Source organism: Dasypus novemcinctus, chromosome 6, assembly GCF_030445035.2.
Source record: "Dasypus novemcinctus isolate mDasNov1 chromosome 6, mDasNov1.1.hap2, whole genome shotgun sequence".
In the NCBI taxonomy this organism is placed as follows: Eukaryota; Metazoa; Chordata; class Mammalia; order Cingulata; family Dasypodidae; genus Dasypus; species Dasypus novemcinctus.
The window spans coordinates 38,238,306-38,263,051 of NC_080678.1; the positions used below are offsets into that span (position 1 = coordinate 38,238,306).

A 24,746-nucleotide genomic window follows, 5' to 3' on the forward strand; every position below is an offset into this window, starting at 1 on the left:
CCCAGCTTCCCACTTATGAGGTCCAGGATTCAATCCCTAGTCCTAGTACCTCAAAATAAAATCTCATTGAAGAATCCCATAGCACCTAAGGTAACTTGATAAAACTTCTTAAGAGTTTGATATCTCCAACTATTCTTGAAATCTGGATGCATCCTCAGGCTTCCTGACCAGGAGGATTGGACTGGCTTTGGCCGGAGGGTACAGTATGAGCACACAGAAATATCTCAATCCCTTTAAACAGGTACTGACTTAGGGACATTTTCAAGAGTCCTTTGCCTTTGCTGCTAGCAAAATAATCCAGTGTTGCTCTCTTCTTGTCGTGTTTTATATCAGGTAGCTTCTGTATCTTGGATCTTAGCTCATCCTTGTCTGTGCATTTCCTAGCACTCAGTATGTTCCTAATATAGAGAAGTGCTAGTAGAGACTGGAGGAGGTTTGTATCTGTTTACATAAAAAGGACTGAAGGGCTGAAATTAACGTGGGCTGCACTGAAGGGTTGCCACTGTGGTGCAGGAAGCGGTGCGTCGGCGCCTGTGCACCCGATATTAGTCATAATTAGGCTTGTGCATTAAGTATTTTTCCTTTGGAATACAAAGACCTGTCTCTGCCTCTTAAAAGGTGGTTGGTTTGTTTTTTTTCCTCCATTCCCAGGTGAAAATAAGTCACCCCCTCGCCCATGTGGCTTGAATCACTCAGACTCTCTCAGTCGAAGTGACCGGATGGACGCGCTAACACCAACGCTGGGGAGCAGCAACAACCAGCTCAGTGCTTCCTTCCTTCAAGTCTACATCCCTGATTACTCAGTACGAGCCCTTTCTGATCTTCAGTTTGTTAAGGTAAGAGAAGAGAGGGTGGCTTGGCTGGACCTGACAATTAGATGCCAGCTTCCACAAAAAATTGTTGGGCTGTCCAGCCCCTCCATCACTCTACAGGCTGTCCCTTTGTCATTTTGGGGATGCCCTACCTACAGTTCTCATCCACAAGCCCTGCCTCTTGCTCCAGTGCCCAAGACTCAGGCTGGAAGAATGTTTATCCCCCTCTCTCCTTGGCCCTGTCAAATGAGTTGTCAAATCAAATGTGACTTTTTCCGGGCATGAGATCTGATGAGAAAAGAAATAAGGCTTTTGAAAAGAGTTTTCCTGAGCTCAGTACTCTAGTGACTTTCTTAGTTGGCCCTGAGAGGGCTGAGGACGGCCCCGCCTCCTGAGATGCCGAGGAAGACTCCCCTCTTATCTTCTGCCCTGGAGACAGGTTCTTCTCTTAATAGGAAATAAAGATGTCTTTTGGAGAATGGGCCAGCTTTAGCTGATGGAAGTGGGTGTCCATTTTATAGTCTTTGTGCAATTTTAAGGCAGAATTGGAAGTGGGTTTATTTCAGTAAGAACTGTCTTGTTCACCAAAGGCAACTTGAACTTTAAAAAGTGTATTCAGTTTGGACTCAAGGATGATTTTCTCCTAGAGAAACTACTGGGGACCATTCCGGAGGGTTAGCATGTAACGCAGTGTAGAGGCAGGAGAACCTACAAATGAGCATTATCTTGGTTTGTTTTCTTTGCCATTTTCTGGCCCCAGATCTCAAGACAGCAATACCAAAATGCCTTGATGGCATCCCGGATGGACAAAACTCCTCAGTCTTCAGATAGTGAAAACACTAAAATCGAATTGACTCTCACGGAGCTGCATGATGGGTTGCCAGATGAGACAGCCAACCTGCTCAATGAACAGAACTGTGTGACGCACAGTAAGGCGAACCACAGCCTGCACAGCGAAGGCGCCATCTAGCTCGCCCCCCGCCCACTGGCCGTCTGCCCCCTTCCTGCCCCGAGGTCCTGGGCCCAGGGCCCCGTCCCTTCAGCCTTGGCCTTCTGTCTGACCACGAACACCCTAGTGTGAGACTGTCTGCCATGCTGCATCCTGCAACATTCTGAGACCAAAGACTTTGTCCCCGTCCTGGAAGCAGCAGAGGACGGTGAGGAGAGCAATGGAAAATGGAAGTGAAATCGACAGCGATGGCAGGGCCAGCACGATTTTGGAGATGAACTTCCTCCACCCAGATAGAATCATGTTTATTTTTTCAGCTGTACCTTTTACCATTATTCACTCTCCTCCTTCCTCGATTTGCATGAATTTGAAAATTGTTGCAATTTATTTTTTCAAGAAATCATGTTTTTTAAAAGTGTCTTTTGCAGAGGTTGAAGTTGTTCTGTCTAAACTCTGCTGTGATCCCGGGATGTGACCCTCAGAGGATGGACTTGCCCCTCCAGTGGCCTTCCTGGGCCCGCCCAGTGAGGGACACTCTTCCTCTGTGCCCCCGTGGGCGTTGCTGTCGAACTTGAAGGAAAGAATGAAGAAAACCATGTTACTGCAGAGCCTGCCGAGTCTGCCGTCACTGTGGGGAGTGGCCTACAGAGGGACCTGCAGTCACCTCTCTGAGCTCAGTGTTGTTTTAAGAATTTAATGTTTAACTGTGCCCCTTTCCCTCAGGAAGGCTTAACACTTGCTTGGGAATGTGATTTTCTTCCCCCTCTAAGGAATTTTTATCACCAAAATGAATTTCAATGAATTTAAAACCCATGGTTTATCATTGGCAAGAGGCAAGTTGACTTCACCTGACCTTCCCCTAGCCTGGGGTCTGTGGCTCAGCCAGTCCCCTCCCCTCCCGGTGCCCAAGCCTACAGAGCACTGTCACCCACCTCCCTTGCGCCTCTTAACCCAAGATGCTGCTACACAGATGCCAAATGGAAATCTTCCACAGGGCTTTTCGGTAAACATGTGATATAGAGTCAGAACTACTCCCCTCCCCATTGGGACAAATGTTATTACTAGAGAAGGAGCTCGACTTGCCAGGTGTGCTCTTCACTGTGCCGAAGAGGCATTCCTAGACCCTTCCAGGGAGCCCTCTGTCCCTCCTCCCCCCTCCCTTCCCATGGGGCCTAGCAGTGGTGTGTCCCCTGCCCAAGGGGCTCTGTGCCCCCCGCCTCAGATGCAGCCTATGCCAGAGAGGCTGCCTGTACAGCCAGGGGCAGTTTGGCCCCAAACAGGGATTCAGGAACCAAATGTGTGTTGTGGCCATTTTATGTGTGTCTCAGTCTTATTTCAAAACCAAATCCATCACATGTAGTGAAATTAATGCCAGGAGGTATTTGCAGAGTGATTGAATTCTTAACTAGTTTATGTGTTTTTTTAAGTGTTAGCTCAAGGGATGTGTGCATTTTGTTGGCAATATTCATACACTGAAATATATTCTTACTGACCACAGTTTTCATATAGAATTATCAGTACACACTGCATCCAGCCACTAGCAGAGAAGCTCGCATTTGTCCACTTGGTCTTAATGAATGAAATGAAGATTGGGGTTGAGAAGTTTCCTTCTCCCTCTTCAAGGGAGGAGGTCTGTTGGGCCCACGGTGGTGAATTGGGCCTGGGCTTTGTGGGGCAGGGCGCTATGGCTGGGAATAGACAGCAAATGCTGCGCTTGCCTCCGGTGAGCAGCTGGGCGGCTCTCGTGTCATATGTTCTCTTGGCTCAGTGTGTCCTCTGGGATGTTAGTCCTGGAGTATCTTCCTCAGAAGACGCCACGTCCTTTAGTGAGGGAAGTACTGGTATCACTTAGTAGAGGGCCATGGGGAGTGCCCCCCGAGGGGGTCCCTGCACCTAGAGTGTTTCCTTTGGCAGATGGATCCATTCAAGTTAAAAGGTCTCAATTTCTCCAGATGCTCTGGCTTGGGATGCCAATGTGACGCAGGAACTGGTACTCCCAGGCAGAATGTGCAGAGAGGAGATTCTCTGTAATGAAGTGAAACCTGGGCCTTGCCAGGGCTGGGGGAGAGGGGCTTCACCCTGAACAAACGTGCCACCATCTTGCCCAGAAGCGTTTGGCCCCTCTGTGATCCGGGGGGAGCCAGGCCTGCTAACAGGGCATGGTTTTCTCCCTCAGGAGCCCTGCTCTGCCAGCCTCTCCTTGCCTGCTTCTGCTTTTCCCGCAGCCATCTCGGGGATGCCTTGTTACCGGAACGAGCCTCTGGAATCAAGGATAATAGGCTTATCATCTTTTCAGAGACCCCTGCTTCTATGAATTCTAAAGAATTGCCAGAGTCCAGGTGTGGAAGGATACCAGGTGCTGCCTCCTTGACTTTGGGGAGAAACAGAAGACTTTTTGATACATCTTACTTGCTCAATTCTCCTATAAAGGAATTGCAGGGGGGCTCCCAGAGGGTGCAGTTTTTAGCTGCCAAAATTTCTATTCTTTTTTTCTCAAACTTCTCTTTATCTTTGTTATATTCTATAACTGAGGATCCAAAATAATTTGTCCAGTCCCTAAAGGGAATGAAGGCTTACATTTGACTCTCGCTATAGCTGATTTGGGGAAGCTCAAAACCCTTCAAACAGCATTTGTAACTGAGTGACCAGATTCCTCCTCCAGTCCCCACTCTCGCTCTGGAAACCGACCTCTTCTAAGACTGTTCAAGGAGAAATGCTGGCTCTTTGCTTCTCTGGGGGCAGTGGGAGAATCATTTTGGCTTAGAAGGACTTACACAGCTTATATCTATAAGATAAATGGGAGTTGAGTGGAGAAAGACTGTCAAATGGTTGAAATCTCGATGTGCCATGGCTGATCTGTAGCCCTGTCTTTCTAAGCTTGGAAGTGAGGAGTTGTGTGGGGCATCACACAGTGAGGCAACCCTCCCTGCCAGACCCGAGGGCTTTGCCCTCCTCTGCAGTGGCCTCCTTGGCCATCACTGCCAGCCCTGGCTCTGTGGAGTGGGGAAGGGCCTCCTCACCCCTCAGGCTCCACCTGGAATTGGATCCCTAGTCCCCAGAAGTCCCTAGGAGCTCTGCCTTCTCTTTGTAAACGAGGGGGCTTTGTCCTACTGTCTTCTCTTTCTTTCTATCCGTTCCATTTTCTCTCAGTTCCAGATTCATCAGTCAAGTCCAAAATCATATATTTAAACTCTTAGGAATGCAGAACCTTAAGATTTGTACCTGGGTAGTGGGATTCTAATCAACTAGTTGGAACTTGGTTCTTAGCTAATTTGAATTTGAATACCACATCTGACTGTTCTCCCCACTTCCTCCCTCACCTCCTGCAGAGAGCTCAGTGCCCAAGCAGGTCCGCTTAGCTTCCCTGAGTAGGACATAGGGCGTCTTCCCATTCTCAAATGTTCTTTCAAGGCACTTTTGTGCAAATGTTCAATGCAGAACTTTACACTAATATGGAACATTAACTGTGAATATCCTCACCTGTGCTACCCCCCAGTACTGCACAACTAAAGAGCCAGCTCTTCTGATTCTAAGAAGATAAGCAGCAAATACAGATAGAATTACACTTTCCCTAGGAAATAAAGCAACAGGACTTTGAGCTAAGCAGGGACCATGTACTTCTCCTTAGGTTAAGAAGCAGACCTAGGTAGGCCATCAGTGATTGAGCCTGTGTAAAAAAAAAAAGTAAAGAAGAGTAAAAAGAGCGCTGTCACCTTTTGAAGACCAGCTGAGAATCTATGGCCATCCTTGCCTTTCCTGGGTCCAGAAGGGTGAGCCCTCTCGCGTGACCAAGCTTACTGCAGTGTTTCCAGGGGTGATCCCAGACACGACTCTCCTGAACTGGCACATGAAGGTACTTATCTTGTTCCCTGGGACCCTGAGCACGGCACTGCATGACCCAAGCTCCTTGGTGGCATGGTCGGTGGGATCAATGCCCCTCTCAGTTTAGATCCCAGAGACAAGCTTTTCTTGGAAGAGGTTGAGGAGAAATACAGGGTTGAATTGGCAGTAAGCTTCCTTAATAAGAAAACATGCTTTGGTCATGGGCGGTGTTGGATACCACTCTACGTCCTGGGCTCTGGGCTAGTGGTGCTTTTCTCCAGCAAGGGTATCTGGGTGAGTTGTAGACTAGTTCAGAATTAGGAAGGATTTAGAGAGTTGGATATGAAAGTGATTTGGGGGATTCAGAAGATTTTTTTAGTGTAAATTTATCAATATGCAACCTACTCAGTGAAATTTTATACCTCAGGGCCATTTACAAATCTTTTCTTTTTTTAAAAATTTCTTTTGTGTTCAAGTGGGCTGATAGGGGAGATCAGAGAATTCTAAGTTGAGGTTCATTTTCCTTCATTTGAGAGGTAAGGAGCATACTTACACCAATCTTGCTGATATAAGGAGATGCTCTTATCTAATACAGCCCTGCAAGGCCATCACAGCCTTGATGAGTGGGCCTCCTTCCTCAGCACCTGCAAGCTTTCTGCAGTGGTTACTAGTTTTCTTTCTGCTTCCTCCTTCCCTACCTGAAGGTTCATATCCCAGAGTCCCTGGACAGCCGTAAGAATAGGAGGAGATGGCAGTTCATAGCAACTGCAGTTCTTGGAACAGCTTTCCACCCACCATCTTGGGCTGGGGACCCTCTTTGCTTCTCCGACCTCTGTGGTAGGCTCAGCTCAAGTAGACTTTTTCTATATATGCTAGAGTCACTGACATCATCTCACTAGAATTCTCTTAAATGTATTTTCATGGGAAATATCGGGTTGTACTTGATCAAACATGAAAACAAATGTTCCATTGACGAGAGTAAAGTTCTAGGTGTTTGTATGCAAAGGTCTATACGCGCATAGATCTAACATGTATCATAAAAAAGACTTAATACACAATGTTTTCCATAGTTTTAATACCCACTGGGACCATGAACAAATTGGAAGAATGACTGGGAGTATTGTCTTGCCTCACTTGTAATGGTACCTTCTGGCATTTGCCCAACACTGATCAACATGGATTCACTTGGTCATTCTTTGGGGCCTGATTCCTCCCCAGATTCTCCCTGGATAGTACTGAATGTGCCTGGTGGGGCATGGTTGCTTGCTTTTTTGTTGGAGACCCAGGCCTCTTGGCTATAAACAGCTGGTGCCTTAGGCTCCCAGGCAGAGGGAAGTAGGGAAGAGTAAAGGCCTTAGGATTTTCATTCCCCAGAGCCTCAGCCTAGCTTGGGATTCATTACTCCCGTGTCTGAAGTCTACTGTGAAGGTGGAGTGTATCAGTCCATTGACTTTTCTTGTTTCTGGAATCCTTTAAATCCACAAATGTACATGCTTTATTTTATATTATTATTTATTATGTACATATGCCTCTCCTGTTAGCATATCATTTGTGACTAAGACGAGGTGTTTTGAAGCCCCTCATCCATGGATCCTAGGGTTCTGCTGTCCCATAAACTGAATGAGAGGGCAGCAGTTTGCTTTTTTAAAAAAACAAAAAACAGGGACTGGCATCCCAGTCCCTCCCATTGGGCCCATCTTATTCCCGATAACCAGTGTCTGTTTGGGATGAGAATGGAGGCAGGTCTCCTAACTTGTGGCAGGGCCTCTCAAGTACCTCTGTGAAATATTTCAGAGTGGTTTCTTGGTGACTGGGTCTGTACCCCTTTGTAGTAGTAAAGAATATTGCTTTGAGACCAGAGCCTCCTTCCTCATTCTCCTTCCCCAACCCCACTTGTACCCTCCTCCCAAGACAGGTCAGTTGCATGGCCCCACCAAGGGTGATGGTCTTTACTTCCCACCTTGGATTACAGAATCCATCTCTGGACCGTGGAAACTGCCTGCCCATCTGGGCTCTTAATATGCCTTTTCTTGGTTTTGAGGCCCAGTGCCAACATTGCCTTGGCTCTCAAAGCGGATCCTGCTTTGTGTCTGGTTTTCATCCTCCACAGCCTTTACTCACTGTATCATAGAGTACATTTCATGCTTTTCAGCAGTGAAGTTTTCTGAACACAGTATTCAGAGCTGTGTACATAAACCTAAATAAGCACAAATGACATGTATAGGTTTCATGAGCTGATTGTCATAATGAATGCATTTTATAATTCAATGATGTAGATTTACAATCTCTTCTATTTATTTTGTACCAATTTATTTGTAAATTTTGTGATTGTTTTAAAAGGTTTTTATTTCTATTATTTAGATAAATGATTTTTCTGTTTACTCTTATAGTGGATGTGTTTTCCCTCTTTCCCTTTTCATCTATGTAACACCAGCTGTCCCACCTTGTTTTACCCTGGTCCCCTACCCAACTGCATGGCTTTACTGGTGGGAAAGCTGGGATTGGTTCTCAGAATGACAACACAGCAGGGCATTTCCTTTGGCATCCACCCCAAATTCTTGGGCTAAGAGAAGTGGATGCCTACAGGTTACAGGCTGATGCAGCCAATACGAGGGAGGTGTTCTCCTTTGCAAGGCTTGTGGACATGGGCACTGAGGGTAGCCACTCAAATGGCCCCACACATTGTATGCTCAATTACTTATAACAGATCAGTTGGGCAAATGGCTATTTTTTTTCCTCCAAAGATAAGCAAGACCAAAGGCCTCCTTGAGGTCTCCATTCGGCTCTGTAAGATGAGACTGGTTTTGTGGGTCTTCCTCTGCTATTAGGAGAGTCAGAGAAGACATGGATGATTCACCTGCAAGTTAAAAAACAGTCTGATGGTGATGAGACATGTTCAGATGCTCTTGAATATTCGGTGGACATTCTGCACTCCCCAGTCCTTCTGTGGTAGCCCCCATCCTCTTTCATCCCTTCTTTTCAAATCTTCTCCTCCTCTTTACCCTCTTAAGTTGTATATGACCAGATCCTGGAGATCTTCTGGTTGAGTTTTGGGGCTCCTGTGATACAGCCCTAGATAGCATCTTTTGGGAGTTTTTTTCCTCAACTCTTAGTCTGTTTTACATTCCAAAGCAGATCAGGCCCTAAGAATTGACCCTCTTAATGACTGCTCCCTTGTTTTCCTGAAAGTAGAAGGAGATACCTGGGAGGCAGTTTGCTTTCCTTAGATGAGAGAGAGAGAGAGAGAAAGAAAGAGAGAGAGAGGAGCAGGACCAGGGAAGGAGATCACTTCAGCACACCTGCTGCTGGCTTGCTGCTTTGGTTGGTTTTTCTTCCTTTACTCACTGTATCTGCATGAGTCCTGTGCCCCAACTAAGAAATGCCCAAGGAAAGTGGAGACAGCTTTTCCTCCTATACAGATATTTGCCTATGCATCCCTCTGAGTCCTCACAATGCCTACACATGTTGGTTTATCTCTAAGCTTTATTGTGGTGTGCTCTGGGGTTTCTTTATACGTAACAAATTATGCTCCTCAGCACCTTTCCTCAACTGAGCACTTTTGAGAATGCAGATAAGATCAGAGGATCTTGTGGAGAAAGCAACTGGTACAAACTGAATGACCTTTTTATAATCTGCAGTTGATTTCTGGAAAGTTATTTTATACTTTTAGAGGTAATTAAATAAAGAGATGATTCCTTATTAAAGCCAAAAAGTTGCATTATATTAGGTGGCTAATAAACTCTTTTGCTTTCTTTGTATGACTGTTGCATCATTTTCCCTCCAAGAGCTCACATCTGTGCTCTTACTTTCTAGAGTTTCCAGGACAAGGGAATGGTGCCATGCCATCTCTGCTGGCAAATGAATGTAGGGACTGAGGATCCAAGTTTCTAAAGGGGAATCAAAATGCTTTTCCTGCTAGAGTATTAGTGATTGTAGAGTAGTGACACAACAGGCCATATCATGATGGATTTTTAGACTGAGCCAGCTTTCTTACCACAATTCTTGTATGTCACTGACTTGATGGCTGTGGGTCCAGCCAGTTACTTGCTTCAAAATACCTAAACCAAGTCAAAGATTACCTCTGGTGAGAAAGAACCCTGTCTCTCTAAAAAGAACATTTAAAACATATTTTTCAGTGTTAGAAAGGTTTGCTTGGCAAATTCTGAGTATCTCAGGAACTTATGACGCTTGGAAGGACTGTTGCTATCTTTCATAGGAAGAATGTGAGCTCAGCTACTTGAGCTCCAGTTTGTGTGGGAAGGTTTTCTCTCTGCTCAGACTTTAAGGCCTTATCTAAAGCCCTAGCTAGACATGGCTTTGGGAAGAGCTAAGGGGGAGAGCAGAGCACTGGGGACGTGCTTGTATCTAATTTAACTCTCACTCTAGTAATAAAAACTGGAGCAAAGGTATCTTATTTTTGGGGGAGAAACAAAGGAACCAGAGCAAACCTGCCCATTGTTTTAAATTGGGTAAAAAACAGATTGAGTTGCAGTGAGTCTATAAGCTTGAGAGGAGGTGGTGTGTGTTCAACTGAGAGTACTTTTTACGTTAAAACTCCACAGAGGTACTTGATCAAATTAGGTATATATTTTACTGGTGAAATTACATGCTTTTGTTGGAATAAGTCAGACTGTTGTGGCCTTGGGATGAAGGCACTTGTGAGGATAGGAAAAAGTTTACAATTGTCAGATTAAAGAAAAAAGCTGCCTTGTTTGTTCTATAAAAGAACCCACTCTTTTTAGATTACTTGCTTTATGCTAGTTCTAGACAGTCAGCAGTGAGTGAACAGTGTGGTACTGTGGATGTCACCTGGTTCTGTTTTCTGGCTGCTGTGAGTGTGCATGTTATCTCCGTTACTTAGAAGTAGTGCATCACTCTTCTTCTATCTTACAGGCTGCTCAGATAGCTCCTTGGTAGAGCTTTCATTCTCAGGGCATTCCAAAATTGTACATCCTTTGAAATTGTCCCATTTGAGGAAAAAACTTCAAGTGTTATTGTATGTCATGTTCGCCAAGAAAGAATGTTGTCAGAACCTAAGTATTAAGACCTACTACTAAACCAGTGACTGTCAAAAATAATTCCATCCTTGCTTGAAGAATTGGGTCATTAACTTTATAGCAATAGCTAGATCATAGTTACCATTTTCCCCCATCGTCAAAGAAAGGTTAAGTAATTTCCATAACATGGGATGTGGACAAGATTCCTACCCAAATGCAGACTTTAAAATGCAGTTGTTTGTCTTGATCTATTTGTGGTGAAAAAGCGGAGTATTTTTAAATGCCTGGCAGCCTTGGAAAAACTGCAGGGCTTTAAAGTTGTTGACAAAATGTTTCTTAAATAAATAAATCTGATTTAGAAATAGCCAAACATGGACGAAGTGCTTTTAAATCAATCTCCATGTGGCTTTTTTAAGCGGTTTCTTAAAAACAATACTAACATGATTTAAGGATCTGTAACTCTTAAGTTATTCTAGTTCTACTAAAAACTACTTTTTTTTAAAAAGATTTATTTCTCTCCACCCCCCCCCAGTTGTCTGTTCTCTGTGTCCATTTGCTGAGTGTTCTTTGTCTGCTTGTTGTTGTCAGCGGCACAGGAATCTGTTTCTTTTTGTTGCGTCATCTTATGTCAGCTCTCCGTGTGTGCGGCGCCATTCTCGGGCAGTCTGAACTTTCTTTTGCGCTGGGCGGCTCTCCTTATGGGGCACACTCCTTGCGCATGGGGTTCCCCTACACGGGGGACACCCCTGCGTGGCACCGCATTCCTTGCGTGCATCAGCACTGCGCATGGACCAGCTCCACACGGGCCAAGGAGGCCTGGGGTTTGAACCGCGGACCTCCCATGTGGTGGCAGATGCCCTAGCCACTGGGCCAAGTCCACTTCCCTAAAAACTACTTCTAAGAGCATCTATGAAAGGGCAGCATGAAGGACTTGTCTTCTATTATTTTATGTCTCAGCAGAGCTATGGTTAAGACAGGAGAAAACCTCAAGAAATAAAAAATAGGACACTAAATTTTCTTGGCTTTAAACAACTATATACCTTCAGACCTTCATCTGACTGTCTTTGTGGAAATGAATGTATTGGCAATTCCTCTTGCAGAAGGTTATCTTAGGACCTGGTCTGTTGTGCCTTTGGCCAGCTTCTGGGTATTCCAGAGTTCTTATTGGTCAGTATATGTTTTAAGGTTGGGAGCTCTGTCTGGTACCCAAGAAGGGGCTTGCCTAGTGCAATACAAAGTCTGAAAATAAATGGTGTTTTCAAAATACCAAGGCAATTTTTCTCACAAAAGATGGCAGATCTTGTCATGGCTGAAAACATATCAGGTTGAAAAAAAAATTTTTTTTTAATTTAAAAATTCTGTTTCCTAATCTATTGGCAACAGAGAAACTCATGATTTATGTTTGAACAAATCCAATTACAGATACACCATTTTGTGTGCTTTGCAACATTGAGCTTTGTTTGCATAAATTGGAGATCTGGGGCAACCCTAGGTTGAGCAAGTCTATCAGCATGATTTTTTCAACAACATGCATGTGCTTACTTCATGTTTCTGTGTTACATTTTGGTAATTCCTGTAGTATTTAAAATTTTTCATTATATCCGTTACAGTGATCTCTGATCAGTAATCTTATTGTAATGATTTCGGAAGCCAGGAACTGTGTCCATATAAGATGGTGAACTTAATCGATAAGTGTGTTCTGACTGCTCCACCAACCAGCTGTTCCCCCATCTCTTTCTCAGTAATATTGAAATTAGGTCAGTTAACCTCTGCATATTCAAATGAAAGGAGGAGTTGCATGTCTCTCGCTTTAAATAAAAAACTAGAAATGATTAAGCACAGTGAAGAAGGCATGTAGAAAACCAAGATAGGCTGAAAGCTAGGCCTCTTATACCAGTTAGCCAAGCTGTGAATGCCAAGAAAAAGTTCTTGAAGAAAATTAAAAGTACTACTCTAGTGAACACACAAATGATAAATGAAACAACCTTATTACTGGTAAGGATAAAGTTCTAGTCATCTAGATAGAAACTCAACTAACCACATTACCTTAGCCAAAGCCTGATCCAGAGCAAGCAAGGCCCCAACTCTCTTCAATTCTTTGAAGGTTGAGAGGAGTGAGGAAGTTGCAGAAGAAAAGTTTAAAGTTTAGAATAGGTTGTTTCATGGTTTAAGGGAAAAAGCCATCACCGTAGCATAAAAGTGCAAGGTGAAGCAAGTTATCCACCAGAAGGCCTAACTTAGATAACTGATGCCTTTGAAGACTGATAACTACAAAGGAGAAGGCAATGCCTGGCTCCAAAGTGTCAAAGGACAAACTCACTTTCTTTGAGGGGTTAATTCAACTGTTGAAGCCAGTGCTCATTTCCCATTCTGAAAATCCTAGGGCCCTTAAGAATTCTGCTAAATCTACTCTGCTTGTACTCTATAAATGGAATAACAAAGCCTGGATGACAGCACATTTGTTTACAACATGGTTTACTGAATATTTTAAGCCTACTGTTGAGACTACTGCTCAAAAGGAAAAAAAAAGGACCTCTTTCAAAGTATTACTGCTTGTTGATAATGCCCTGGTCAAGCAAGAACTCTGAGAGAGATGTACAACGAGGTTCATGTTGTTTTCATGCCTGCTAACAACATCCATTCTGCAGCCCAAGGATTAAAGAGTTGTTTAGACTTTCAAGTCTTATTAAGAAATACACTTTGTAAGGCAATAGCTGTCATAGGTAGTGATTCCTTTGATGGATCCAGTAAAATCATTTGAAAAACCTTCTGGAAAGTAATCATCATTCTAGATGCCATTAAGAACTTAAGAACTTTTATGACTGATGGGAGGTCAAAATATCAGCATGAGGGAAACGGACTTTGGCCCAGTGGTTAGGGCGTCCGTCTACCATACGGGAGGTCCGCGGTTCACACCCCGGGCCTCCTTGACCCGTGTGGAGCTGGCCATGCGCAGTGCTGATGCGCGCAAGGAGTGCCGTGCCACGCAAGGGTGTCCCCCGCGTGGGGGAGCCCCACGTGCAAGGAGTGTGCGCAGTGCTGATGCGCGCAAGGAGTGCCGTGCCACGCAAGGGTGTCCCCCGCGTGGGGGAGCTCCACGTGCAAGGAGTGCGCCCGTGAGGAAAGCAGCCCAGCGTGAAAAGAAAGAAGCAGCCTGCCCAGGAATGGCGCCGCCCACACTTCCCGTGCCGCTGACGACAACAGAAGCGGACAAAGAAACAAGACGCAGCAAATAGGCACAGAGAACAGACAACCAGGGGAGGGGGGGAAATTAAATAAATAAATAAATCTTTAAAAAATATATATATATATCAGCATGAATCTGAGTTTAGAAGAAGTTGATTCCAGCACTTATGGATGACTTTGAGGAGTTTAAGACTTAAGGGGAGCCTGCAGATGTGACTGAATTCCTGCAGTCTCATGATAAAAATTGAACAGATGAGGAGTTGCTTCTTACAGATAAGCAAAGAAAGTGGTTTTCTTGAGCTAGAATCTACTCCTGGTAAAGATAATGTGAACACTGTTGAAATGACAACAAAGTTTTAGAATATTACATAAATTTAGTTTATAAAGCAGCAGCAAGATTTGAGAGAATTAACTCCAATTTTGAAAGAAGTACTAATGTGGGGAAAATGCTATCAAACACACTGCATGCTACCGAGAAATTTTTCATGAAAGGAAGAGTCCATCAATGCTGCAAACTTCATTGTTGTCTTACTTTAAGAAATTGCCACTGCAACCACAACCCTGATCAGTCAGCAGCCATCAATATGGAAGCACAAAGATTACAAATCACGGAAGACTCAGGTTGATGGTTAGCATTTTCTAGCAATAAAGTATTTTTAAATCAAGTTATATATACTATTTTTTAGACATAATGCTATTGCACACTTAATAGACTACAGGAGAATGTAAACCTAACTTTTACACGCACTGGGAAACCAAAATTTTGTGTGACTCACTTCATTGCGATATTCACTTTATTGTGGTGGTCTGGAACTGAACCTGCAACAGCTCCAGGGGGTGACTGTACAGCTGCACTGAGCACTTGCCCATGGTCCACTTACTATCAAACACACCCTTCTGATGGCAGTACACAGAGGAGCACGATTCTGCTCTGGCTTCTTATATGAAATCCTGGCTTTTTAAAAATCTATACTGGTGGTCCTGAAGAAAGCTGTGAGCAGCAGTGGAATTCTTATTCCAATTGTGTGCTTTTCTCATCTCAATCTTTGGACCCACTGCCATATAGTCATCTGGCTAAGAAGAAACTCTTATGTGGAAAATATATTAACTTCCAATTTATCAAGATGGCAGCATAAGTTGCTCCAGTGTCAGTCCCCCAGAGAATCTTTGAACAACCACGAGAAAGCAGCGGAGCCATCTTCCTCAAAATGCCAGAAAACAGTTAAAGGGTTGCAGTAACTGGGTGCCAAATCAAGACACTCTTAAGTAGATGCAATACAAAAAATGTAGTTAAATTAGAGCAAAGTAAGCATGTTGGTCCTTGCTGTAAAAGGGAAAACATGAGAATATACTATTGTAACTCTGTAGTTGTAATAATCTATTTAGAAATTATTTGACATTGAGAAAATTTAAGACCATGTCAGACTGGGTAACAAGATCTTTAATAGTTATAACTAGGGTAACCACAAACACAGTCCCTAAAATTTTAAAATGACAACATCTAATTGCTATTTTCATTTCTAACCTTTTACTTCTAGTTTATCATATATTCCCAATAGATCGCAGTTAGAATGTATGTTTCTTGGCATGATAACCTAAAGCCATATATTCTGAAGATGGTATGGTAGTGTGTCCTTGGCTAAGTCACTGAGCTGTATTCCCTACCTATAAAACGAATGTGTTTTTTAAAAATCCTTACCTCATAGTCCTAAACCAAAAAAAAATTTGTGAAAAAATTGAGGCCTGTGAAGTGCTTGAGATATAATAACCATGCTAGACCATGTGAATTATTGAATATATATATATATACACACACACATTTTTTTCTTTGGTAACCAAAAGGGATCTGGGTACATTTAGCATTTTTTAAAATGTATATTTGAAGAAAATGTCAAATTGGTGTCACTAAGCCAAACCTAACTCCACTTGGAGAGCAAAAGCCAGCACAGTTTTTCTATAGGAAGGGGTCAAAGTCAATATTAGAAATGTTACACTTTATTGAATTCTAGAGCATCTAATCTACCATTACCATCCCCTGCTGACCAATGACAGTAAGAATGGAAGAAAATATATGAAGGTTCAAGAGACTACACCACTGCTGGAAATGTTATAACTTTCACTGTACAGTGAGGCAGTTATATTACTCTAAAGTATACAGTAATGAGTCATTCCTGTTCAAAGCAGGAAGTGATTTCACTTGAAATCTGAAATGAATTTATTCACAACTGATTGTGCCCTCTGCTTTAGTAAGCTTCTGGCCTATGGAGCTATTTTTCATTCCTCTATTGTTCAACTTTGAAATATAGCAGTTTACCTTATACGACAGGGAGAGCTGGGAACCGGGTGGCACAAGCCTCCACTGTGTGGCCCACACTAGTAGATTCTTCCCAGTTATGCAAGAAAGGTGTACCTCCTTTTCTGAGGCTTGCTCCTTTGTCCTCTTTCAACTAAAGTCTTTTTGATTTATTACAAGAAAGAAAAAGACTACTTTTCTGGATAACAAGCATTTTGTACCATCAACAAAGACACAGATGAGACCTCCTAACAGAATCCCTGCAGTCCAGTCCAGTCCAGTCTAGCCCTGAAGCCAGTGGAGAACACTCCTGCAAAGCCACTGATAGAGCAGCAGCCTTACCAGAGCCTTGTAAAGGGAAACCTGATCTGAACAGAAGAGTACACTTGATAATGGAAACAATATATTTTCCACTCATATACAATACTGTGTAATGCACTGAAAAAGATGGATTTGGGAATAATAGCACAATTTATAACATTACAGCATTTTCAGATCATCTCTCCCCATTGTCCTCCTTGTTCCACCCCTTAGTGTATACAGATACACTAAGATGCACTGATGATGAAAAAACACAAAGGAAACAAGAGTCACAAGCCATGATGGGAGCCATCTGCATGCAGTTCAGCCTGACTTTTCCTTTCTCCAAGTATAGACTCCATTACAATTTTAAACCAATTGTAAAGAGTGCTGATACACAAAACTAAAACAAGTTATCTTTCTATGATTAGAATATTTTAAAGTCGTCAGAAACTTTGCAGATGTACCTATGGAGTACCCCCTCCCCCCACTAGAACCCAAATAGGAACATCCTTTGCTCCTGTGAGTCCTGCCAGAACTTGTTTAATGGATGCTCAGAGTTTGGGTTTTCCTCCTCATTCTTCCTCCTCTTCCTCTTCTTCATCATCATCTTCATCATGGCAGTGTGTAATTTCTTGGGGGGCCAGTGGGAAGAGGTTGGGAGGTTTAATCTCACTAATTGACCGTGTTAATTGGTGCCGCTTATGGTCGGTGTCTTTGAAATCGACTGAAGTGCGGTTCCGGGTGGCAAGGGGGGACTCCATCTCATTGATATCTACATGGGTGTGCTCCACTGTCGATTCATGAGGCATCTAGAACAAAGCCAGAGGCTCAGAAAACAGAGCAAAGTAGCTGCTTCCCAAATTCTAAACTCCGGTACTTGGCCATGCAAAGTTATGTCTACCTTGGACTGGAAAGTCAAGTTAGATTCTTAGCCATCATAGAGCTACCTAAAGCTGCTTATCCCTCTCTCTTCCTCCCACAGCCCCAAAAATGGTGTCCAGATTGTTTACTACAGCCTGAAATTGGTTAAGAGAGTAGAAATTCTTATTTCCTATTTCACAGAAAAAAAGTCCTAGATCAGTATCAGAACTTAAGAATATAGCCACATTTCTCTCAGTTTGTAACATCAAAAGAAGAAAATCTTTGCTATTCAAGTACAACTTTGAAATCTATTCCATTAAGAGAGGAAAGTTGTACTCTCTAACATTCTCTATTGATCATATTTCTCAAAGACCCCTTTCTGTGCAATCATATAACCTGCCCATGAGCTCTGCAATCATCTCCTGTGCCATCCTATAAAGCTGGTTGCAGCTCTTAACTGTGAACAGCTTGAGGCTGCTTTAACTTACCAAAACATGGGCAGCTCTGAAGAGGTAGCTGAATGGGTAATATAGCAGATTGATGAAAGATGCTGCATAGAGATCAGCATAACGCATCACCTGGCTGGCAAAGAGGGTCTGCCGGGAGCCACTGCGAAACAGGCTTCCCATCATTCCGTAGCACATGTCCATGTCGTGAGTTACTTTCTAAAACAAAGAACAAAAGATTGAGTCTCAGCTCATTCAACAAAGATTTAGTGAGCACCAGCTATGTGTCAATCCCTGTATAAAATCAGGAAGATAAAAATTTAGGTTTATTCTCCAAATCTTCTCCCAAATCCCCTCTGGATACCTTAATACGTCTTTGGATGGAACTAATGTCTGGGCGCTCATTGCTGCTGCTGTCGAGGTGCCTGGATACAGAAAACAAAAAAGCCCTAGTGAAAATCTCTGGAAAGGACACCTCTTACACCTAAGTGATTGCCAAAAAGGTAGATGATATTTAGTGAAGAAATTTTTAGAATTAGAAAACTTACTTGTAGAGTTCAGCCAAGAAAATATCCAAGCTCTGAAGCTCCTCGAAAAGTGCTAGTTCAGGGTTAGAAGAAAAAGGGAAAATGTTTTCAATAAAATGTTTTAAATAAAGTGTGCAGTTTTTAACCATTGCTGAAACTAAACTGAAAGGATGCAGATAGGACCAAAAAGTAAAGCTTGGCATTATCATGCTAAAGAGGAGTATATAAAATGACCACCTCCTGCCCTTTCAGGAAATCCCACTGACATCCTGCCTGGAGTCTGGGGTGACAGGCAGCAAGTGAGCATCGTAATATCCCCTCTAATGGCCTGTTCACAACTCTCTCCCTTCCAACTGTATGCTACTTTTGAGCTTACAGAGAACCAATTCATACCCCTTCTCAGGAGCAGTCTACAGTGCAAGTGTTGACAGCTCCATTTTCAAATGAAGAAATGAGAACAAGATGACTTGTCCAGAGTCACAGGCCCAGGAAATAATAGTCAAATTAGCTAGTTTTCTAAAACTTCACAGGTAGAAAAGTTATTGATGAGTACAAACAATAGTAACAGCCAACATCACCACATGCTTTCTATTCTAGCTTTTCTCAACTTGGGTTCCCTGAGAAAATTAAGCCCTAATCCAGTATATGTAATGAATTAGCTTTTCTTCTATCATCTTTGGGAGATTTGAGAAGAGTCACTGAAATCATTTTCTGTATCCTGTGGCTCAGATGAGATACACCAGTTGAGAAGGGCTGTCACATCTATTATCTTTATGCAAAGTATTACGTCAGTTAATTCTCATCAACTTTATCCCCATTTTACATTTGAGGAAACTAAGACATAGGGTAGCTTAGTAACTGGCCCAAAGGTATGCAGAGATTACATGATAGAGCAAGGATTCCCACCCAGACAGGCTTGAGTTTCCACAGTCAGCGCCTTTCACCACCCTGTGGATGATGCTCTCTAGGGCTGGTTGGAGAACTTGTGTGCCAAACATCTCTGCGTGACTCCATCCACTCAGTTCAGCGAACAAAATGTAGTTCAGCTCAGAGAATAAAATTTCACCTCATTTTCTACTTCTCAGAAGAGCAAATGAAAAATACCCAGTAGGCAATTAACATTCAGAGCTGACACTGCCCCAGAATCACAGATTTGGGCTGGTGGCAAAAAGACTGGGACTTTTAGGCATGGTTGGAGAAATAATTTCAGGTTCACATTTTAGTTGCTACTGTAATATAACTCAGGATAGCAAAATTCTGTGTTCAGCCTTAAAGGCATTCAAGAAGAAGGGTGAACACGATAACTTATCTCTTTAAATTCTTGAGTTCTGGGGAATAGCTGGCTATTCTAATGGGAAGGAGGTATCCAAATATCAGGGTCCAACGTTTGATCTCTTCTAATGCCCTGCATACAACATAATAGCTAATTATATCTAAATGGCCAGCTTTCAATCAGTCCTCTTTGATGAGCTATGTTAAAGGGTTATAACACAAGAGCCTTGGTTCCTTACAACTCTTGTCAGTCCAGACATGCAGCTCCTGTGCAAGTTCAGGAATCACCAAGAAAGTTCGCCACCCTTGCCGTTTCTTTGATTTTAAAATGTCCCCAAAAATGTGATCTCCGATATACAAAATATCCTTGCCCTTGGCTCCCAACAGATCGCAAATTGTATCAGATGAACCTGAAAAAACAGAATGAACAATGAAAAAATAAAAATGTCTCCATATTAAAATCAGTGTTCCAAATACCATAACCATTAATTACTATACTGATTATCAATTTTATTCTTATAATTATGTGAAGGACTGGAAAAGGGGATCACCTGTCTTAAAGACAAAGATCCAACATTCTCTTTTTTTCATCATTGTTTTTATTGTCCCTAAGACAAGGCCTTCCCCTCCACTGTGTTGACTACCAAATCCAAGAGCAACAGAACTACATCTCACAGCTTTGGAGAAGAGGGCGCCCAAAAGTGTCACCACCATTTCCCATCATAGACCTGCCACTGTGATGATTTTGCTTAACAGTTCATAACTCCATCATAATAGGTACCTGTGTCCCCAGGTATTCCTTGAAAACTCCTTGAGAATCCCTCAGGAACCACCCACAAATGATTCCAGGACACAGAGAAAAAGTTCCAAATAGGTTTGAAAAGGAAGAGGGGAAAACTAACCCTTCTAGTGAAAATCAAAGAGTCATTAGGACATACCAACAATTTCTCAAACATGTTCTCCCTGACTCCCATTGCATTAGTAGGAAGTATCTTCCTTCAGTACACGGTATCTTTAGAATACTAAAGAATATATGTGGCACTATGCCAAGAGGACCAAAGCTTTCACAGTGGATCTGAGCAAAGATTCTTATCCTAAATACATTACTCACCTCCTGAGTAGACAATGCCGTGCTGTAGGGGGCCTGTGTAGGTACCAATTTTCAGCTTGCCAGTTTTCTGTGAAAACAATATGGACTTTATAAAACTTATCATTCTATCACAATCTCTACCTATAATGTTATTTGGCCAGCCAAGTGAATGGCACTTATTCCTTTGATTTAGTGGTTTTTTGGCTACCTCAATTAACAAAATTCTTAATTTCAAAAGAGATATGTAGCTAAATAAGTTAAAGATACAGATGTCCTTACGGAGAGTAGAAGTAAGGAAAGAAGAAACCTGAAGGACAGTGTGCTAGTGGACAGATCATCCTCTGGACTTACAGTATCCACTTGGCGCAATACGGTGCCTTCTCCAAAGAAGAGTGGTTTCCGTGCATCCACCAGGATCAAGTCAAAGTAGGACTGCCATGGTCGATGGGAGCTCCCAGGCTGGTGAAGGAGAAACTGCAAAAGCTGAAACATCACTCCTTCCTTAAGGCACTAATATTAAATCTCACTCAGGTGTAAGGAATATAGAAGCACTTAGAATAGTCAGACGATACCACTACTTTACAAAAAACTTTGTTGCCTTCTTATAAGCCACATCCTTTTGGAAGTAGACAAGATATAAATAACAATAACTCAATCTCTCTCTCTTCAATCATTTCATATGCTACTGAATTTAGTAACATTTCACAGCAATTTAATACATGACAAAGTGTGTGCACACTTTGAAATGTGCTTAAAGAGGCTTAAAGTGACTAGGGAGAGATGCAAATCAATACCTGAAGGACAGATTAAGAAAGAGGGAGAGGAGCATCAAAACTCAAGTATACAAACTAACATGGGAATATTATTAGAAAGTTTTACTGGCTATGTTTCACGACTATGGCTCTTGGTAGATACTGGCCTTTGGTTCAGATTGTAAACTAATGAGGGCACTATGACATTATACATTAAAATTATTAAAATTATTTCCAGCCTGAGGTGACACCATGGCATTAAACTTTTAAAATCAAGTGGAAGAGAACTGAATACTGTGCTTTTGGCTGTTCTCGAAATGAGGATTTCCTGACAGCTATTCATAGAAACCTAAAACTAAAATCCCACAAATATGAACTAAGTATAAGTAGCAATAAGTTTTCATAAATCCAAGTATGGCCATACTACAGGAATGTATACTTCTCTGCCAAATGTTCTCTTGGCATAAAACTCAGTAAAAACTAATAGAAGAATCTAGACGTTGTCAAGAATAAACATATCCAAATTTTTTCTTCTCCTTTTAATCAGAGATCTTCTGCAATCTGAAAAATTCCTTTAACTACCATGCAAACTTAACAGTTCTACTTAGAACTTCCTGGGCATAAAATTTTTCTGAACCTAACCCACTAAATATCATGTGATATCCTTTTTATTTCTCTCTACTAAGTATTCAAATTGCTAGTGACTTTAAATTCTACTAGCTCTTGGATTATTTCTGTTAATGAAGATTAGACAGTAGGTTTGAATGGGTAGAATTTTTTAGATAGGTCCTTCCCCTCAATATTCTAGGATGATTAAATGCATTCATTGTTATTAAAGCAATGGTCTATTAAGTTACATATAGTACCTTGGGGCCATGTGGGAAATCAAACAGGTAAGTCATAATTTTCTGGGGAAAAAAAAAATCCAACATAAGGTCCATATACACTTTTGCAAAAGACATATAACATTTTAAAAAACCACACACAAGTTTTTCATAAAACGTATCTTTTTCAATATAGGGTTCAACACATTCTTGTTTCCTCTAAAGTTTGTGAAATCATGGCAGTGGAAATCAAATTAATACTTCTGCATACAAATAAAACCAAAAACAAACCTTATGACATTTTCAGTAGGATATATACTTCTTCAAGGAGATATTTTGTATAGACTCATCCATATATTTCTATCTAATTATCCTAGTGGCCCAGAACACATATTTGGAGGTAAGGGGGCATTCTGAAGTAAAGACTCCCATGGAAACAAATCTCCTTGGTCTTGTTACTACTATCCCCAGACCAACCAAGCCAATCAAGCACAGGCTTTGTAGGGTACGTTACTCCAAGTCATCAGGTTTCTAAGTCAAGATTTTACACATAGAGGATTGGAGAGGGCTGAGCTTCTTGCTAGTACTATAAACTTGTAATTGCCTTACATAAGTAGATGAGGTTAAAGTAGTTCCGCATGCTTTACTCATGGCAACAAAAATAAAATTAAGAGGAGTAAATTTTGATGGCTAAGAGCCAAAGTATCTTTGCATGATCTATCTTTAGGGGTCACAACAGCAGGAACAGAACATACACATTCAATTAAGGGTGTGGGCAAATTCAACAAAATGACTCCTTGGGTTTATATAAACTATGCTCCAAAGAGATACAGAAGCCATTTTAAGCAATGCAAATGTTTTAATCCCAATTTAAAACCTTCAAGTAGCCAACTGTAATCAGGGAAAATAGTAAAAAAGAAGAAGGTTCTACAAATATTTAGAAATATTTGAGAACTACTCTGGTGTAGCCGTTATCTACTCTGCTTTCAAAAGAAAATGTCAAAAAAACTACTATCTTCCCCATTATCATCAGAGTTCTTTTTTTTTTTTTTTTTTTTTTTTTAAAGATTTATTTATTTAATTTCCCCCCCTCCCCTGGTTGTCTGTTCTTGGTGTCTATTTGCTGCGTCTTGTTTCCTTGTCCGCTTCTGTTGTCGTCAGCGGCACGGGAAGTGTGGGCGGCGCCATTCCTGGGCAGGCTGCTCTTTCTTTTCACGCTGGGCGGCTTTCCTCACGGGCGCACTCCTTGCGCGTGGGGCTCCCCCACGCGGGGGACACCCTTGCATGGCACGGCACTCCTTGCGCGCATCAGCACTGCGCATGGCCAGCTCCACACGGGTCAAGAAGGCCCGGGGTTTGAACCGCGGACCTCCCATATGGTAGACGGACGCCCTAACCACTGGGCCAAAGTCCGTTTCCCTCATCAGAGTTCTTTAGGCCAAAGATAAAACATGTAATTGCTTGGTATAAACAGACTAAATGAATATTAAGCACTTACATCTGTATATTTATAGTCACTGTTGGTGGCGAGAAATACTTTCCCTACTTCCTTCATCCGGCTCAGAAGCAAAGGCAGTTTTCCCTGAAATGTAATATGAAAATGAAAGAAACACTAAAACACAAATATTTTACATTAATATTTTGGGGTAGTCATGGACTGGAAAGCCAATGGAGATATACTTTAAGGGTATGTTTCAGAATTTTGCATTTTAAATCCCCCATTATCATTATGCATAAATAATTAATATATGCATTATACACATGTAATATATAAATTTGGATATTAAATCATATATAGAGATGATAATATGGATGTTAACAATATAGCTCTACCTTCCCAATTATGTCTGCCCAAAATTACCTTATGATCTCCTGAAGTATGAGAGTTAGGTGTGCTAGAGATCAGGAGAAGCTGATTTTAAATACCAAAATACTCTCCATGAAGATTATTTGATATGGCTTCATTCCGGTTTTATAAAACACCTTGCAGAATGAAATGACATGAAGAGGCTGCAACCTAGAAATGCCCAGACCCACATGCAGATAAATGAGGAAATTCTAACTCCTGGTGTGCATGGAAAGAAAGACAGCTTTTCCTTCTCCCGTATTAAACAGGTTCCTTCACTCAAATTCTCCTGGAACCCTCCTCCTGCCTCAGTGTTTTTTCTTGAAACAACCAGGGGTAGGGTGGGGGCATGAAGGCATAAAAACTGAAAACAATGGGAATTCTTTACCCGGGTGCTTTGAAAGCATTGTGTTCTGCTACTTTTACTCCATAGGAAAATGAAGTTATCTCATTTCAGGGTTGTCTATGTGTATTTTACTTTTTATTTTGAGAATATTTTAGACCTATAGAAAGTTGTGAAAATAGTATAGAGAGGACCCATACACTCTTAATCTAGCTTCCCCCAATATTGACATCTCATGTAACAATGAAATTTTCTAAAGCTAAGAAATTAACATTGGTTCAATACTACAACTAAACTACAGATATTTGTGGATTTCACCAGTTTTTCCATTAATGTCTTAAAGGCACTTTAAAGCTTTCCTTATTATATCCTGTTGATCTGTTAAGGGCAATTTAATTAACCATCACATTCATGCCCATCATT

General features: G+C 41.9%; 2 protein-coding genes across 14 annotated transcripts in view; one reads left to right on the forward strand and one right to left on the reverse strand.

Annotated features, from left to right (window-relative positions):
- Nucleotides 1-9,341, forward strand: part of CNNM2 (cyclin and CBS domain divalent metal cation transport mediator 2) — a 186,409-nt gene extending 177,068 nt beyond the window's left edge. The window contains exons 6-7 of one of the 2 annotated variants that reach the window (XM_058298609.2): nucleotides 652-836; nucleotides 1,573-9,341. In XM_058298609.2, the coding sequence (XP_058154592.1) occupies nucleotides 652-836; nucleotides 1,573-1,782 (395 nt within the window). In that variant the 3' untranslated portion in view covers nucleotides 1,783-9,341. The remainder of the gene's footprint in view (nucleotides 1-651; nucleotides 837-1,572) is intronic. The other variant, XM_058298608.2, reaches the window with a different exon arrangement.
- A 5,848-nt stretch (nucleotides 9,342-15,189) lies between these two features.
- The window catches only part of NT5C2 (5'-nucleotidase, cytosolic II), a 129,257-nt gene continuing 119,700 nt past the window's right edge, over nucleotides 15,190-24,746 (reverse strand). For all 12 annotated transcript variants that reach the window (XM_004473977.5, XM_004473976.4, XM_058298612.2 and 9 more), the window contains 9 exons: nucleotides 23,633-23,716; nucleotides 22,177-22,218; nucleotides 20,910-21,017; nucleotides 20,580-20,646; nucleotides 19,708-19,878; nucleotides 18,218-18,269; nucleotides 18,034-18,094; nucleotides 17,712-17,888; nucleotides 15,190-17,171 (listed from right to left, as the gene is read on the reverse strand). In XM_004473977.5, coding sequence (XP_004474034.1) covers nucleotides 16,935-17,171; nucleotides 17,712-17,888; nucleotides 18,034-18,094; nucleotides 18,218-18,269; nucleotides 19,708-19,878; nucleotides 20,580-20,646; nucleotides 20,910-21,017; nucleotides 22,177-22,218; nucleotides 23,633-23,716 — 999 coding nt within the window. In that variant the 3' untranslated portion in view covers nucleotides 15,190-16,934. The remainder of the gene's footprint in view (nucleotides 17,172-17,711; nucleotides 17,889-18,033; nucleotides 18,095-18,217; nucleotides 18,270-19,707; nucleotides 19,879-20,579; nucleotides 20,647-20,909; nucleotides 21,018-22,176; nucleotides 22,219-23,632; nucleotides 23,717-24,746) is intronic.